The 18,372-nt window shown below is 57.3% G+C and overlaps 1 protein-coding gene across 5 annotated transcripts in view; it reads right to left on the bottom strand.

The window, feature by feature from the left end:
• LOC111145738 (mitotic arrest deficient 1 like 1) overlaps window positions 1–18,372 on the bottom strand; it is a 329,575-nt gene that overhangs the window by 60,035 nt on the left and 251,168 nt on the right. For all 5 annotated transcript variants that reach the window (XM_022500905.1, XM_022500908.1, XM_022500909.1 and 2 more), the window contains one exon: window positions 11,541–11,748. In XM_022500905.1, the coding sequence (XP_022356613.1) occupies window positions 11,541–11,748 (208 nt within the window). The remainder of the gene's footprint in view (window positions 1–11,540; window positions 11,749–18,372) is intronic.

Below are 18,372 nucleotides of genomic sequence, written 5' to 3'. Positions count from 1 at the left end.
AGAACTCAAAAACAGTTCAAACTTTCTACAAAAAATAATCATAAAGAAAAACAATAAGGAAGTGATCAAGGAGCATGGACTTGGTGAGACCACAGTGGAAGGAGCAGGTGAGACACACTCTTCCTTGTTAGTGAGCAAAGGAACATGTTAAAACGAAGTACCATTTATATCTAAAATTTTGAAAACTGTGCAGTATAATTGACACTTTTTGGTGTCCAGTTCTGTAAGGCCACCACCTCCGACACTCAGGACTGCTCTGTCACCCTGGACAGCTAACTGCCACATACTTTGTGCCCCTGGCCCCGGCACCTGCCACCACACCTGTTCACCGACCTGCACTCTTGCCCTCCTGAGTGTCCTGTCTCGGGGACCCTGCAGGGCGCTGCCTGGGGTCCAGCTCCTCCCCCAGCATGGTGCCTCTGGGACCCCCCAGACCCCCAGGCGGTCAGCAGGGGGTCATGCTGATGCGGAGCAGTGTTCCACCCACAGACAGACCCCTGTTCTCCACTCACCCGTTAAAGGACATTGGACTGGTAATGGATTTTGGTGACTATGTGTGACGCTGCTGGAAATATGCGTTCCAGTTCCAGGAAAGAAGAGGGTGTGAACTCAAGCCTGCCTTTCAGTGAAGGGGCTCACGCTGGAGAGAGTGCATGGAGCGGCCGCCACTGGTCCCAAAGGGAGAGGCCACAGGTGGCCGAGGGTGGGACCAGAGGGCCAGCAGCACCAGTCCCACCACCCTCACCACTGGAAGTCCCCGCACCAGCCTGGGTGACGGACACACGCTGTGAGCCATCTTCTCATCCACAGCGCGTCGCGTTTCCTGTCTGGTCAGAGCACTGCTTGAGAGCACGCAGCGTAAGGATCCTCTGTGAGTTTGCTGGCCTCACACCCAGGAATTGCTTGTGCTGAGAGTGAACAGAAACGGCATTATGCTCCTGACTTCAGAGTCCATGTGTCCACTGCCAGCGCATCATGCACAACACATGTGCTTCTTACATGCACACACGCACTCTCCTGTCACATCAAGTGTGTTCAGCAAGGCTGCAGGACACGAGGTCAGCTGGATCACAGGAATCCATGCCGGTCTCACTTCAGCAGTCTTCGGGTTTGTTTTTGCTTCTTGGGGTTTTATGCACCGAGGTTCATCCACAGAGGAGCGCTTCTGCTCCCTCCCTTCCTATCCCTAAGGCTGCTCATCCCTGGGGGCCCAGACCGGGACTCCCGACATGCTCACTCGGGGTGCTAGACCGCCTCTGCCTTATTTCTCATCTTGGGGAAGCACAGATCTGCGGTGAGGGTGCTTACAGACGCTCTGTGTCAGGCTGAGGAAGCCCCCTCTCTATTTAGTTTGCTGAGAGTATTCCTGGGTGTTGAACTTTTGCCAAATTACCCCAGCAATCGGTTAGATCACATTGATGTAGTGGATGACATCAATGGATATCTGAATCCTAGAATAAATACAAAAATAAGTTCCTAAGGGTCTTGTTTTCTGTCCTGTCACTGGTTCTCAAATTAGGGTAATATTTGCTTCAAAAAATGAGTTCAAAAATGCTCCCTCTTCACTTTTCTTGAAGAGCTTGTACAGAGCTGGTAATTGTTCTTTCCTTGGTACAATTTGCCAGTGACAGCACCCGGGCCTGGAGATGTCTTGGGAGGCATCCTGATTGGAGCTCCAGCTCCTGCAACAGCTATGGGACTGTGGGGCTAGTTCCTTCACAGCGGGTGAAATTTACAGTCGGAGTCTGCCAAGCTTGGCTGCCGTTGCTTGTTTATTTGGTTCCTGGTGTCCCCGCCCCCGCCCTGGACGAGAGGCACTGGAGCCTGGGCTGGATGCCGCGAGCGCTAGGTGCAGGCAGACTTGAGAGGAGGAGGCAGGAGAAATCCCTCCTCTTCCTCATCTCATCCCCTTCTCCTCCGGGTCCTTGGCAACCCTACGGAGGTGCAGGTGCCGTGCCGCTGGGTGGGCGCCTAGCCCCTCGAGAGCCATGACCTCAGGACAGTGGGGTGAATCCCAGCTGCGGAAGTACACAGCAGAGCAGGGAGGGAACCAGAGAATGTGGGGCAAGGGGAGAGGGGACTCCGAGGGGTCTGCCTGGCACCCACAAGGGCCATGGAGACTGTGGTGTGGCCCCAAAACTGAACGGTTGTGGAGGCACAGTTGTCTGCAGGCATGGGGATTGCTCTCTCAGTCCACCTGCACAGCCCGCCTGCTGGAACCGACCGACCGAGATGAACATTCTCCACAGAGCTGCAAAAACACCGAGAATCTCGCAACACGACTTTCAAAACCTACAGAACACATCCAAAATTAAGCAGCACATGAAGAACCAAGAAAACACTAACCTGCTAGGAAACACACAGCCGACAGGTGCCGACCCAGGATGACGGAGATGGCAGAACCGCGAAGCAAGATTCCACAGACGCCCCACAAGGACTTTGCAACACTGTCCGCTCGGAAACAGCATTTAGCACTGGAGCCAGCTGTGGAGAGCATGTCGGTGTACAGGTCCCCTGTCCCCAGATGCTGCCACTTGCCTGTCTCCCACTTTTAACTTACAAACACCATTATCTGCAATCTGAGTTTCCGATGCTCTGTGCCTCTTATGCTGAGGGCAGGTTATCCGAGAGACTGCAGAGGACTTGTCCTAAGCCGTGGAGGCCAGAGGGAGAGAAGCAGTGTCAATTTCCATAACGCTCACAGAACCCCTCACCTACAATTAGCAGGGGCGTCCTTCAGAAGTGAGGGCAACACGGGGTCACCATGTGGAGGGAACCCCAGGATCCTGAAAGAGACACCCAGGGAGCAGATAGCAGGGGGAAACTTGGAATTTCAGGAATGAAGACAAAGCAACAGGAATTCTAAATGTCTAGGTAAAAATCCTGAGCCGTTTTGTGTGTGTGTGTGTGTCCAAAGAGATACAATGAATTAAAAAAACCCTAAAATATATCAAAATGAGATACTAAAAAATGTTCAAATAATCTGGAAATCGGTAGAAATGGGAAAACAGGAATAAAACACAAAGGCAAGTAAAACTAATCACAAATGGCAGGCCTAACTCCAAATGTATTAAAACATCACATTAAATATAAACGATCTAAACACACTGATTAACAGACAGAATATACCTTCCTGTCATGTGCACACGGAACATTTACTAAGATTGCTCAGTACTGGCTATCGGACAAATCCTGAATTAAAAAACAAATTATACAAAGTGTGTTCCCTAAATGTAATGGAATTAAACCAGAAATCAATAACAGAAAGCCACTTGGAAAATCCCCAGACATTTTGAAATTAAAAACACACTTCTAAATAATTTATGAATCACAGAAGACACTTTAAAGAAAATTTGAAAAATTTCTGAACTGAACAAATATGCAACTACAATGTACTAAAATTTGTGGATGCAGCTAAAGCAGTAATCAGATGGAAATTTATAGCATTAAATGCTTATTTTAGAAAACAAAAAAAGATCTCAAATGGGCAATCTCACATTCCAGCTTAAGAAACCAAACTAAGAGGGATGCCTGGATGGCTCAGTTGGTTAAGCTGCTGCCTTCGGCTCAGGTCATGATCCCAGGATCCTGGGATCGAGTCCTGCATCCGGCTCCTTGCTTGGCAGGGAGCCTGCTTCTCTCTCTGCCTGCCACTCTGCCTGCTCGTGCTCTCTCTCTGACAAATAAATAAACAAATACATAAAATCTTTAAAAAAAAAAAAAAAGAAAGAAAAGAAAGAAAAAGAAACCAAACAAAGAGCAAGAGGAAGCTGAACAAGCAAACCAAGGAAGTAACAAGGAAATGAGCAAAAGTCGGTAAAATTGGAAAACAGAGGAACAATACTGAAAAACCAATAAAACCGAAAGCTAGGTCTTTGAAAGACTGATCAAATGGATAAATTTCCATCAAAGTTGAAAAAGGAAGTAACAAAAGCAAAGACATAAATTACCAAAAAATCCCACAAACTACCACAATTCACCTAAGAACAACCAGATAAGCTGATCTTCCTGTGCTCGTATCCCCATGGGCCACTGTCACAGAACATGGCAGACCGGGTGGCTTATCAACACGAGCTTGTATTCCTCACGGTTCTGGAGGCTGGGGAGTCCGAGATGAAGATGCTGGCAGATTTGGGGTCTGGTGAGGGTCCAGTTACAGGCTCACAGAGAGCGTCTTTTCACTGTGTTCTCATGTGGTGGGAGGAGCAAGGGAGTGCTGTGGGTCTCTCTTCTGAGGGTAGCAGTCCCATTCGTGGGGGCCCCACCCTTATGCCCTCATCACCCCCCAAGATCCCACCTTCTAACACCGTTGCATTGGGGATGAGGGGCTCAACATACAAACTGTGTGTGTTGGGAAGGGGGCACAACCGTTCAGTCCCTGGCTCTTGTAAGTATTAAAAACCTTCGGCGACCCAAAGCTACAGGTACAGATGGAGTCCAGCAGGTGTGTATAAGATAGCTAAAGAGGAAGTAATGCGAATCTGACACCAACTCCTCTAGGAAACAGAAGGGGAAGAAACATTTTCTGACTCATTTCATTCATTATGCTGATGAATCAGACAAGGACAGGACAAGGCAACTACAGACCAATATGAACAACGACACACAAATTATTGACGAAATATTAGTAAGTTGAATCCAGTACCATAAAATGGAAGAATATGCCACAACCAAGAGGAATTTATTGTAGGAATACAAGGCTGGTCCAAACTTGAAAAATTTCACAAGCAATCCCCCACACTGACAGCCTAAGGAAGAAAGAACGCACGACCTTACCCACAGGTGGAGACCCAAAATTCAGCATCCAACCTGACAGACACGCTCTGCAGGCTTAGAGGGGGCTCCTCCGTCACCGACACATGGCCTGCAGCTCTCAGCACCGGCGGCGGGGAGGGACGGAAGGCCCCCCAGGAGGTGAGGAATATGGCTGGCACACCCACACTCCGCACCACTCAGCAGAGCACTGGGCTGCGGGCCAGGCAGGGGACGCGGGTGCCCAGGCTCTACGGGAAAATAAGGAACAGTCCGTCTTCACAAATGGCACAACTACAACGAATAAAACCAACACAATCCAAACAAGACCCTCCCCAAATTGGTATGTGGTTCTGTGAGGTCAAAGGACACAAGACCAATCACACTTCTACACACAAAGCAAGATCAGCTGGAAACAGCATACACACACACACACACACACACACACACACACACACAGAGTAAACTCCAAGAATTTCAAACAACAACCAGGAAACACTTCAGGACGTTTCTAACAGAGCACAGGAACCGCTGAGGAAGGAAATGCAAGGAAGCCCGTGCTGTGTCTTTCCACCGCAGGGGTACGGCTCTGCCCAGACTGATGTGCAGACCTAACGGGATGCCCATGAAAGTGTCGGCAGGATTTCCTGCAGACATAGACAAGCTGGATCTCATGTTCATGCGGAAAGGCAGTGGGACGAGAATGGGCAAGGTGCTCTTGAAGAGCGGGCACGAGTCTGAGGACTTGTGTTACGGATGGAGGGTCCAGCTATAGCTGCCAGGCAGGCTGGCAGCGACGCGACAGACACGTAGGTCAGGGGCACAGGACCTCGGAGCAAGGGAAATTCACCGGAGACGGAAGAGGCTTTTCCATGGTTGACGCCGGAACAACCGGACGTTCAGCAAACTCCTCTCAAAACTCATCCCAGCCTAAACCTCACATCGCACGTAAAACTCAACTCTACGCAGATCACTGAGTCAGCTGTAAGACTAAAAAACTCTTCGTAGAAAAGTAAGAAAAAAGTGTCTTGACCTTGGGTCAGGTGGGGCTCTCAGATGAAACTCCCGTAAAAGGAACATTCATTGTCTGAGCACAAATGAAAAATGTCTGCTCTGAGAAGGATGCTGCGAGAAAATGAAATGCCCCGAACTCGGTATAAAGAAAACAACCCAATAAAGGGGAAGCTAGAGCAGAGACCTGCCCCAGAGGACGCGGGGCCAGCCCAAGGTGCTGCTGGGGCTCATCCTCGGACAGCGGGGAGCATCAGCTAGGACGGGACACGCTGCATCACCACACACATGCACGCACATGTGCGCGCGCATGCACATGCACACTCGTGAGAACTACCCCGGCAGCACCAGTGTCCATGGGGACACACGGCCACGGGCCACGTATGGACACTGAGGGACAAGGGCCAGTTTTCTGGAAGCCAACCACGGGCTGACCCAGCCATCCCCACCAAGAATGTGCCCTGAGAAAATGGGCTAATGCTCCCACAAGCACCTGTGTGGTGGTTTCCTGTGCCCGGTACTCTAATATCAGTGTATTTGGGTGCATCTGCCCCCATTCTGGAAGCTCAGGTTTGATGTCTGCTCTGTTTTAAAGCCCCTGTGGTGCTTTTCAGACTCATCCCAGTTGTGTGCCACTCAGACACCAGCCAGAGGCTCCAAAGACCCAGGCCACCCACCCTTTCCTCCTGCTCCCAGGCCTGGGGAGTGAGGGCTGTTCTGCAGGGTGGGTGGGTCAGTAGAGCCCCAGATCAGGACCCTCCCGCAACTCACAGGACCTGCCCCGGGGACAAATGGGAGTGCTCATCTGGGGCAGGGGCGCGGGTGACTGCAGGGACCCTGCATTGCTACTTGGATTCCCTAGGCACGTCGGTCTTCCTTCCCCCAGTGGATGCAGCATTCCTTGTTGGCAGCACACAGGGACGGCTCTCACTGTGGCCCCACACAGGGCTGGGCCCATGTGTGGGGGCGGAGGACCAGCTGAGGGGACCCCTGCCTGGAACAGCAGCCCTTCTCCCCTCCTACTCAGCCCACTAAGCTCAGCTGAAGCCACCCACCCTGGCCTGGGAAGCTGCCCAGCCGCCAAAGTCTGCCCCTCTTTTGACCCTCTATACCCAGGGTCTGCTCCGAGGCCCCTGACTCCCGTGGCTCTTCCCCCATTCTGTCCTTAGGGCAGGGACAGGCCCTGCTGCCACCTGTGGGCCCAGAAGGCAGCCGGCGGCCGGTGCTGCTGGTAATGGGAGTGTGTGCCTCAGGGGCCATGGCGAGCCCACCCCATCTCCTCCGTGGTGGCGCCCTCCCCTCCCCTCCATGTGAGCCAGTGGAAGCTGGGGGTGGCTGCCTCACCCGAGGGCACCAGGGTGGCAGAAACTCAGAAGGCCTATGCCTTGTGGAGCCACCCCACCATGCCAGGCACCTAGATGGCACCTCTTTGGTTCATGACCCGTGGCCCTCCCGTGGCCCACCCACGGAGGCCGCTGCAGAGCCCGCAGAGAGGATGGCACGACGGAGGGAGAAGCAAGCTGCTCTCTGTGCCCCAGTCCGCCTCCCCAGGGTGGAGCGCCAGAGCCCACCACCCTCCCCCACTCAGGGACACCCTGGGATCAGCTGCACCCACACAGCCAGGCCGTGACAAACCTCATCACCTTCACTGTGTTGCTGTCAAAACCTGGTTATTTTAATATTAATGCATTACCTAATTAAGGTGCAATTAATAATCTCCCTGGCCAAGCCCAGGTACTGCAGGGAGCCCTGTGGGGAGCCCAGAGCCAGCTGGGGGAGGCTGAGTGTTTCGGTTCCTGTCGACCCAGGGGGCTGGGTCCTTGCTAGCGGTCGTTCAGCAATTCCTCTGTCAAAGATCCATAAGAACCTCAGAGCAGCTCTCCCTGAACCCTGAGAGCGCAGTCAGCGAGGGTGGGCGGCTGTGCCTGCTCCCCACCCCCGCCCAGCTAGCCCGATGGGTCCTTCTCCTCCTGTTCAGCCAAGCTGCTCTCCTCAGGAGGCCAGCCTCCCACCGTTAGTCCAGCTGCCTGCCATGTGCACCTGCACCATCTGAGGGCCGTGGGTACCCACAATGAACTTGGGGGCTGCTCCACAAGGCCAGCTCAGAGCAGACGGGAGCCTGTCTAACCCTTTACGTCATCTGTCAGGGAACTAGTCGTGCTCCTATAAGGTCCGTCGGTCAGTACTACCCCTGGGGTGCCCGAGAGCAGGGGCCCCTGTAGGGGTTTCCTGACTCATCTCTGGCCTTCCGCCGATGCCCAGACTGGGGCAAGCCTGACTGCTCCCAGTAGCACCGGTCGGCACAGCGGAAGGCCTGGGCGAGGGGTGCTGCTGCTCGGAGGTGTGGCAGGGCAGGTGGCCTGTGAGATCCGGGGTAGAGGGCAGCAGCATGGGGGACATCTGTTGGTGGCTGGAAGGCCCCTGGAGCCCCACTCTCCGAGGGGCATCTCTGGGGTACTCAGGCACCCTGGCCAGGGACTTCAAGTGCTGAGGCTTCTGTGAGTGGCGGGAGGTCACAAGTCACCACCCAGCAGCCTGGCCCCACGTGGCTGGGGCTGCGTGCCCTGCAGATGACCTGGGAGCCTCGGGGTGGCATGCTGGCTGAGCACCCGGAGCCTCGCAGGCAGAAACAAGTACCCCACTGCGCCATGTGCGCGCTCGCCAGCCGGTCAGCAGAGGCCAGTCGTCCGCCTGCAGGCTCCAGTGCTAACCACGAGGTGCCTGGCTGTTCTACCGTGATCCCTTGGGGCTGGGTCCTACAACGACACTCGCCGTGTGGCCTCTGCCACAAACATGACACAAATGCCTGGCACAAGGCCATGGGCAACCCAGCAGAGGTTCTCAGAGCTCCTGCTCTCACCGAGCTCGCAGGAGCAGCGGCCCCAGCTACGCCCACGAGCCCTGCACCTCCCCCACTGTGGCAGCTGTGCGGGCTGTCACCTGGTGCCCTGAGGGGGCCCCATCCCTAACAGGGTTGTGGCCTCTGTCTCTGCAGACCAGCGCCGGGGTCTCGGTGAAACTGACACGCACCGGCCTTCACAAGCTCGACCTGCACACGAGCCTGAAATTCTAGGCTTTGGTTTGATGCCAACTCTGTTGCACAGGTAGGTCACAGAGAGTCTTCGAGAGTCCAGTGGCGGGATGGGTGTATGTCCTACTACCTCAGGGCATTGGCTGTACCCACTGGCTGGTAACTTCGGTACTAGGTCCTCCCACCCACGACGGTGTTGGCGCTCCCGGGTCGGACAGTGAGGCCGTACTTAGTGCCGTCAGACCTCTCCCTGGACTCCTTGCCCTGAGTCGCTTGGGTCAGGTCCCCACACTGTCCTGAACGCAGCCATGCGAGCCGGGCCGGACAGGAGACCGGGACTCTCTCTCCTCCCGACACCTTCTGCTGCCCCTGCAGCTGCTGACCGTCCTGTTTCTCCAGCGGCTCCATTTCCTGGGTACTCGTGACCGACTTGGCAAACCCCTACTGGGGGTCAACGTTGGAGCACCCTGACCGTTTGGTAGGCATGACGAGCTGGGAGACCAGCACCCAGGCAAGGAAAGCTCTAGTCTGCACCATCTCTCGAGACACTGGACACCTTCCATTCTACAAGGTTCCAAAACTTTCTGACCAGTCTCAACCTGCTCTGGCTGTTCCTGGGGCAGCTGTCCCGGGTCTTCCTCATCTCCCCAGGGCTGGCGCTCTAGCCTTCTGTATCCACATATTGCTCCCTGGCTTCTGCCCTCGTTTCAAAGGTGTGCATCCTCCACAGGCCTTGTGAGACAGGGCACCTCGAGCTAGCGTTTTCTAGACACTGAACGTCGAAAACAGAAGCAAACTCCTCCCTCGTGGGGCTGAGCGTGGGGCTGGCTGTGGGCTGCGGTCTGGTCCCTTGGGCACCCAGAGTCTGGCCCCTGGTGGCTTTCTTGCTCCTCGAGCCACAGTTCAGAAAGGAGCAGCCTGTTTCTCCCTCTCTGGGAGGTGACAGGTGCCCTTGTCCCCGTGCTGAGAAGCCTCACTATGACAAGTCCCAGCATGGGGCGCCTCCCTCTGACCAGCCACAAGTCCCCTGGGCCCCCCGCCCTCTCCTGGAGCCACCAGAGGAGCTGCAGACACCCCATGCCCCTCATGCCTCTATCTGACCTTCTGCTCTTCTGTGCACATACACTCCCCCAATTTTCTAAGTCTTCTGTTTAGCTTTTCACTTCAGTTTTGGTGTCTTTAACTTCCGAAAGTTCACGTGTTTCCTCTTTGAAAAAAGTAAAGCAACACATTCTTCCTCTCTGAAGATGGAGGTTTTGTCTTTTCACCTGTGCTGTTCTCTCCCTCAGGGCCCAGCAGTCCTGGGACTCTGCTCACAGCGAGGGGACAGGCCTGGCAGGGCGCCCCATGTCAGCTGCTGCAAAAGGAGCCCGTCCAGAGGGTGTTGTGGTGGGTGAAGAGAAGGGGGCGGATTGGGGCGGGGGTCCCGGTACCCACACGCACCACCTCTGAGCTCACTTCGCTCTTTCCATCCAGGGACCCTCTGCATGCCGCAGACGTGTCTGGCCCAGCAGGCCTGACACGGAGCCCAACATCCTCGGTCCCTAATGAGTTCCGGGGGAGGTTCTGCCAGCATGGGGCCTGCTCTTTGGGATTCTGGCTCTAAGAGAATAACCTTGGTTTTCTGTTTCCTCTTTTCATTGTTGCTGGGGTCAAGGCCACTGCCTACAGCAGGGTGCTGAGTGGAAGGCCTGGGGACCGATGCCTGTCCTAATGCCCTCTGGCAAGTGCCCTTAACCGTCTGCCCCCGGGGCCACCTGCCACCACCTCCAGCCTTGGGGGCTCTGGGGCACCACTTGGACCCCTCTCAGCTCCACCCCCTTCAGCCACCCGCCCACCAGCATCCTCCAGTTCTCTCCGTGGGTTTGCACCTTCCTTGAAAATGAAATATAAAACCCCAAACCTCCCATGGTCAAGTTGACAGCAGGTTGGGCCAATGGCAATGGCAAACGGGGCAGAGAGGGGCTGCAGCCAAGACCCCCGGGCAAGAGGACACGTGCAGAACAAGTCCTGGGCAGGGCTGGTAGAGTTGAGGGGGACAAGACGGTGGACAGAGCCCTGTGCCTTCATGGGACAGAGGGTCTGCCCAAAGACGTCGGGAGGGGCTTCGAGCAGGAGGAGCAGTGCCGGAGTGCAGCTGGGAAACATCCAGGGAACGGGGGCCTCACCCTAGCTCACTGACGGCTCAGTGTCCCCGCCAGAGCTGTGGTGGAATAGGCTGGGCAGCCCGCGGAGAGGCTGGCTTCTGCACCCGGCCCTCACCCTGGACAGGGACCCGGGCAAGTGGGGCTCCCAGATATGCCCCCCTTGGGTGGTGGGCCCCTTTGCTCTGCACTGGCCGGGTAGCTCCAGCACAGGACTCAGTGGGAACAGGAGGGTTACTTGCTCGCACGGGCAGTGACGAGCCATGGGCTCAGGGCCTGTCGCCCTGGTGTGCAGAGCTGCAGAGTGCGGGCGAGGCCGTGCTCATGTGCCCTGCTCCTGGCCCCTTCGCCAGGGCTCTGGACTCCATGAAAGGTACTTAAATCCATGAAAGATGGTCCCCATTTCCACAGAGCGTTGGATCGACTCGTGATTAATGGGACACGTATACACCAAAAAATGGCACGAATCCGTGTGAGGGGCTGGGAAGGGTTCAGCCACTTATTCCCCCACGGCTGCCGAATCCCTGAGGGGCTCGGTCCCAGGCCCTCCCGCAGCCCCTGCCCACAGGATGGCCCACGGACGCAGTTGGGGAGGGGCCTACCTGTTAGTTCCTTGGACGAAGGCAGACTTGCAGCGGCCTCCAGGTTAGCGGGGACAGGGCCGCCTCGCTCCAGGGCGCGCACGAGCTCCCGCAGCTGCTCACACTCCTCCTGCAGCCGGGCCTGGTCCTCGCGGAGCCGCTGCTTGGCCGCGCTGGCCGGGTTCATGCTCATGTGCAGCACTTTGGTCCTGCTCTGGTCGTAGCCACCCTGCAGGACCACAGGGTGGGTCAGCACGGCCTGGACGGACAGCTTTGGGGATGGACACTGGGGGGGTGAGGGCAAGGATGGCCACCCCTTCCCTGGGCCTCCACACCCGATTGATGAGGCCGTGGTGCTGTGACCTGCCTCAGGGAGCGGCAAGGGGTAGCTGGGGGAGGAAAGACGGAGAGACCCGGAGACAGCCCTTCGGAATGTCGCAGGTGCTCGGGCTGCCCGGGCGCCTGCCCGTCTCCTCACATAGCACCTGGAAAAGCACGCAGGCAGGGCATCACGGGAGTCTGTGCGCTCCAACACGCCACTGGCAAACACTTACACCCAGGGGCCTGGCTCCCACACACCCCGCTGTCTCGAGGTCCACAGATGCAAAAAACAACACAAACCTGAGAGAAAGACTGAGACAAGAGCTAAGTACCCATGCAGCCCTGCCGCATGTCCCTATCACTAACAGCACCAGGGTCGTCAGCAGCTTACCAGTGTGGATGCGGCCCTTGCTCAGCTGTGAGTCTACACACACGTGCTGGTACAGCCGCCTGTGTCTGCTCTACACTGGGTGTGCGTTCCCGCCCATGGCCACCTGTGCACCCCGCCTCGACAGGGCCCAGCCCAGCCCCCTCCCCTGCCGCTGCCCTAGCCGTCCACCCCCCACATGGCTACCGGGTCCAGCATCTGCGGGCCGCGCGTGACAAGAGCCGCACTGGGCACAGGCCCTCGTGCCTCTGGGTTCAGCCTCTCCACTTCCCAGGCACCAAGGCTGGCCCCCGTCCCACCTCAGGGTACTGTTCCGAGCACAGCAAGGTTGCCCTCACATTCGGGAGTCTAGCTTGGGTGCTGGCCTCACGGATGACGTCACAGTGATGCACACGTCCATGTTCAGCGTGCAGTCAGATCAGTCAGTGTTGACAAACGCACAGTCACGTGTCCTGCCCCACGCTCACTGCCCCCCGCGGTTCTGGCTTCTCCAGAACGTGGCTAGCTGAGCCTTTTCAAACAGGCTTCTTTCACTTAGCGCCGTGCGTGGAAGGCTGCACCCCTCCCTTGCTGTCTTGCTGGCTCATTTCTTTTTGGTGCTCTGTAGCACTCCTTCATGCAGACGCACCTGTGTGCGGGTCTGCTCACTTCTGAGGGGTGCCCTCATCGCTTCCAGTTTGGGCAGTAATGGAGAAAGCCGCCATGAGCAGTCCCAGGCAACTTCTAGGACAGAGAGGTGTGCAAGTAACTGGGTCCAGCCTTCTGTTGCTTCACCCACCGCCTCTGCTGGGGCCCCTGCGTCCCCCATGCCCCAGGACCACCCTCGCTCAGCCAACAGACACCCCTTGATCCCCCTCTGCTGCTCCCGCCTGCCTGGCAGCCCCTGTTCTGGTTAGCAGACACCGCCCCACTCCAGCCAACGCGGATCCCTGCTCTGCCCAGTCCTGGAAACCAGCGTGAGCGTGGCCCTGTGACTGGGAGAAGCCATTTTCCTGAGGTTTTATCCCCAGTAGCCAGCAGAGGCTGGGAAAGACGCCTCCTCCCTCCTGAGGCTGCAGTTGGGAGAACCAAGGCCTCACTATCTGCCACACGTCCCGCCTCTTCCCTCCTGGCCTGGAAGGGGCCGGTCCACCCCAGGGAAACAAGGTCAGCAACGCAGACATGGGGAACGAGTGAGGCCTGGCCTCCGTGCAGAGCTCAGTAAGCATGTGGGGAATGACTAGAAACCTCAGACCCAACCCAGGGCCCGGATGAACCCTGCAGCCTACTGCCGGTGAACATGCCTACGGGGCCACCTGGCAGACGCCACGACGCATGACAGTCTCAGCAGTGACGACCAAGAGCCACCAATGCACGGACAGATGGAGCCCAGGGGGAAGGGCCATCTCCCCAGTAAATGGTGTGGGGGCAACAGGATGCCCCAATCACCCTGACCTCACAGCACACATGAACCCCGACTCCTGAGGGAGGGCAAACTGGGAAACCCAAGGTAAAACAGAATCACGTTAGGAAAAAACACAAGAGGACATCGTGACCTTGGAGCAGACAGAGGCTTCTCTGAAACAGGAAAGGTGCTGGCCACACGTGAACACAAGCACACTTGACTCAGAGCGAGAAGGCGACGGCAGAGGCGGACGCTTGGAATACAACACCTGACAGAGGACTCATGCCCAGAATCCCTGGAGGACTCACACAAGCAAGACAAGCATCAGACAATTCAAGTTTTTAAATGGGCAAAAAATGCAGACACTTAGCAAAAGTGTCCCAAAGGCCGACAAGGCAGGAAATGGAGCACAAATTAATCGTCAGAGGGATGCCAATTAAAACGGCTGTGAGATAGCCCGCACGCATCCCCAAATACCCAGCCGGCACCAAACAGATGGGAAACACCGAGCACTGTGTATCGAGCGGCCAGCACTCGTACAGGTGAGAACGGGAACGGACACAGCCATCCCGGAAACACCACTTGGCAGCACGGGTGCTCAGGGAGAGCAGATGGACATCCCACGGCCAGCAACTCCAGGCCTTGCACAGATGGCCACCGGGAGTCAGGCACCAACAGGTCTTGGTCTTGTGGTCCACGCCCATCAAACGCAGTGTGTGGTCCCCATGTGGAGGACCGTCCGCGAGAACGGACGTCACAAACAACACCAAGCAGCAAGCGTCGGACACAGCGGAGCCCACGTCAAGGCCCGATGGCACCCCATGGCGGCAGGCCACACTGCTCTGGGCCGTGAAGGGAAGGAGGGGCCAGCTGGGGGGCTCCAGAGTGTCTGTGATACTCTGCCTCCTGCTCAGGATACCGGTCACCAGCGGGGTCAGTCAGTCAAGGGAAATCCATTTCTGGTGTCCCGCCCTGTGGCCGTGATGGGAAGGGGCGCCTTGACACAAGGACCATCCAGAAACTCACGGGAGCCGAATGCTTGACTCTCCCAGAATTTACTCACGCTTGGGAGCGAGGGAGGCACACACACACGAACAGATACATACGTGCACGCACACATGTACGACACTCACGTGCACACGCACACATGTACACGTGTGTGCACGCACATGCACACGAACACACTCATATGCACTCACATAGACACACATATATGCTCATACACCGAGATGTGTGTACACACACGGATGGGCACTCAATGCACAGCCTCACACACACACACACACACACACACACACACACACAGGTATGAAGGTCAGAGAACCCCAAGGGGAAGGGGAACTGGGGACCCCTGCGGCCCGTGGGACCTGCCTCTAAGACCCTAATGACCCTGGGTCAGTTTGGGGGGGGTCCCAGCCTTTTGCCCTCATGCTCTTGGATCTGACAAGAGCAGCTCCAGTTTATAGTCTGGACGACTTGCCCTGTGGCCCAGGCGAGTGGGGATGGGCTGGGAGCCAGGCCTGGGAAGCTCCCCCTCCACACAAAATTGGCTCCTGGAGGCTCAGGATCCAGGAGATGCTGCCTCTTCTGTCGGGAGGGATGTTTGTGGGGTCACAGCCCTGGCCATGTCTCTCTGGCCATCCCTCTCCGGCCTCCCTGACAAGGACAGGGGCCACAACAGGGCAGGGGAGGGAGAGAGCTGCCTCAAGGGCCTCAGCTCTGCCAGAGCAGAGAGTTGGCACTGCTTTGAGGAAGGCCCCGGACCCATTCTGGGGCAGGTCCAAGGTCTCCCTCCAGCCAGGTGCTCTGGGAGGCCCGTGTCTCCTGAGCAGATGGGCAGGAGGCTGCTGGCCCACTACCCCATCCCATCTCTGCTGGTGAGGCACCTGGGCCAGAAGAACAACCACGGCCAAACTTCCTTCCCACCCGATCCGCCGTTCTTTGCCTTCTCCTCGACAACAGTCCCATCTCCCACTGCCATGTTTCTCCTCTCTCTTCCCGGAAAAATGGGATGGGGGAGGGGCAGAGCCCTTATTCCGATCATCCCACTCCCCCGGGAAGGAGGCTGGCTGCAGACACATCCGTCAAATGCACCAGGGTCAGTGCACGAGCTGAAGCTGCCTTGGGTGTGGTCCTGCCCCATCACTGAAGGACACTGCAGCCACCGTGGGGGCCCAGGGCGGGGCCAGCCACCAGCCCAGAACACCTGCAGGTGCCTGCAAAGGGGAGGGGGATGGGGCTGGGGGAGGGAGCAGCAGGATCGTCTCCCTTCTACATGCCCCCTCTGGAAAGTAAAACACCTTCTGGGTGTTCTAGGCACAGGGGAAGGCAGCCCATAAGCCCCATGGTAGGAGGGGAGAACAGACACCAGCTTCAGCTGCGGGCCAGCAGCCACGGCCCCCTGAGCCCCTCTCTGCTGGCATCACCTCAGAGAGAGAGAGGAAGGCCACCTGCGGCCACCAGAGGGTGGGGGCCCGGGACTCCAAGGAGCCTGCTGGGGAAGGCACAGAGTGGGGAGGACTCGGAGCTCTTGATGGGTTCTGAGAACCTTGTAAAAACCCCAAAGGATAAAGAGAGATTCTGTAGCTTTGGCTGAATCATAGACTCTCAGGCAAGAAGGCAGTGTTACTCCTCGAATTTGAACAGTCTGGGAAAGATTATCAAGTGTGTGAAATCTATCTGCCCCACGCAGCTGGGCAGAGGCCCGGTGGCAGCAGACGGCCTGGCAGCTTGCTTTCTGGGCCCTTGTGGGCTGGGGTGGGGGTTTGGGCACACAGGGAGGGAGTGTAAGGCTTCACGGGCACACGCCTCCATCCACCAGCCCAATTGGTGTCTGCACTGGGCACCCAGGAGTAAGCCATGAGCTGTGCAAAAACACAGACGCAACTCTTGTCACACACGAGTCCCCAAATGCCATTCTTCCTTTGGTTTTCCTTCAACCCTTCAAAAGTGTAAGAACAAAGATGGGTGAGCAGTCCTTGGGCCTGGACCCACCCCTGCTGAGCCAGAGAGTCAAGTCCCTTCTTTCCCCAGCCACGAAGTAGATGCTCTCCTGGCTGGAGACGGGAAGTGACCGCTGATGTCAGGGGGCTGCACAGGGAGGCAGGTGTGGGGTGAATCAGGGACCTGAGCCCAGACATCGAGGTCCTGGAATGTCATCCTCTGTTATGGAGACGCCAAACACATGTGGGTGGGAAGGACAACCACCACTCCCACCCTGGACCATGGCATCCTGGGGTGGTCCTCCCCTCGAGGGCGAACTGCGGGCATAGAAAACATGTGCTAGGGGATTTTGGGATCCAGCAGGGCTCAGCCACATGGGGCGGACGGAGGGAGGAACCCAAGCAGGGAAAGCCTCACCATTTGATGAGGGTCTGATGAGCTGGGACAAACGACCCACTCCCTACAGGAGTTAACACAAGCAGGTCCAGCATGGGGAGGCCTCGGCTCCCGGCATTTACAGCGAGGGTAGAGCCATGGGGTTGGCACCCAAGCCAATTCTACTGCAGCGAGAGTCATCTCCCCAGTCTGGGGGTGACCTGCAAGAGCTCCTGCTTCTCCCAGCTCTGGCCACAGAGAGCAGAATCCCCAACCGCCCCGGATGGTGGGCAGAGGCCACAGTGTCCTGGCTAGGATGACCTCTGACCTGGTCCTGCCCTGGGAGCCCCAACAGGCTGACAGCAGAGCCCAGCAGACAAGGTCCCGTGGCCTGGCCTCCACCTCCAGGGGGGAGGCACCTGTCACGGAGATGGTACCTGTGGCCAGCGCCAGGGTGAGCTTAGCTGCCCCCACCCACACACTGCTCACCACGGCCTTGCGCTCCCTCCCCTGGGAAACATGGATGGACCCAGCCCTCAGGAATGTCAGGGAGTGACAGTGATATGCTCTGAGGTCCGTCATGGACCATGAAGTTTTGTGCCACCGCGAACCACCTCCTCAGCAGGTAAAGAAGATGGAAGGTCTCCTGGGCACATCAGCTGACAGGGGGCCACAGCCAGACTCCCCGGGTGTGAGACTGGCTACTGCCCATTCCCTCCATCTGTGCGGATCGTAAGGACCCAGCAGGGCAGGCGGGGCCACATCCCTGACTCCGCTGGAGAGGACGGCCAAAGGAGCTGGGAGGCCCTCCCGAGGGGGCCTGGGGCAGGGATGGGGGCTGTGGTCCACACCTCAGGCTCAACCCTGCACTGAGACGGGCCTGTAGAGGGGGTCAGGGATGGCCAAGCACAGCTATCCACTGTCCAGGCAGCGCGGAGCCTGCCAGCCCTGGGTCTTAGGGAGTGAGCTCCCCAAGCAGGCTGGCCCCCACAGAATCAGGCTGGGAGGCCGTCACATGCCCCATAAGCCTATGGCAAACCCATACCGGGCATCCCAGCCCACCAGGCATTTTTCCTCTCTACGGTCAAATTGACAAGTGAGCCTAAAGGCACGTCCGCCGGCGCCATCCTGACTGCGCCTGCTTCTGCCGGAGGACCAGTGTCCAACGCTGGTGCCCCACTTCTGGGACCGATACAAGGATGGAATAGCAATGCGCCTGCAGGCATGACCCGCTCCCTCCCCACAGCTGAGGGCAGGCTGCTTCCTGGGAGACGGTCCCATGCATGAGCACCCATGGCAGGCCTGAGCCCCCTCTCCAGACAAGCAGCCACAGCAGGAAGGTTCCAGATCAGGTCTCAGTGCCCACTGCCCCACGCATCCTCCCTGTGGAGTCCCCCACAGCCTCTAGGTCGACATGGAGCATCCAAGTCTGAGTATATGCG

This window comes from Enhydra lutris, unplaced genomic scaffold, assembly GCF_002288905.1.
Source record: "Enhydra lutris kenyoni isolate GAN:26980312 unplaced genomic scaffold, ASM228890v2 scaffoldscaffold13, whole genome shotgun sequence".
Classification (NCBI taxonomy): Eukaryota; Metazoa; Chordata; class Mammalia; order Carnivora; family Mustelidae; genus Enhydra; species Enhydra lutris.
This window is presented reverse-complemented; position numbering and strand designations above follow the sequence as displayed.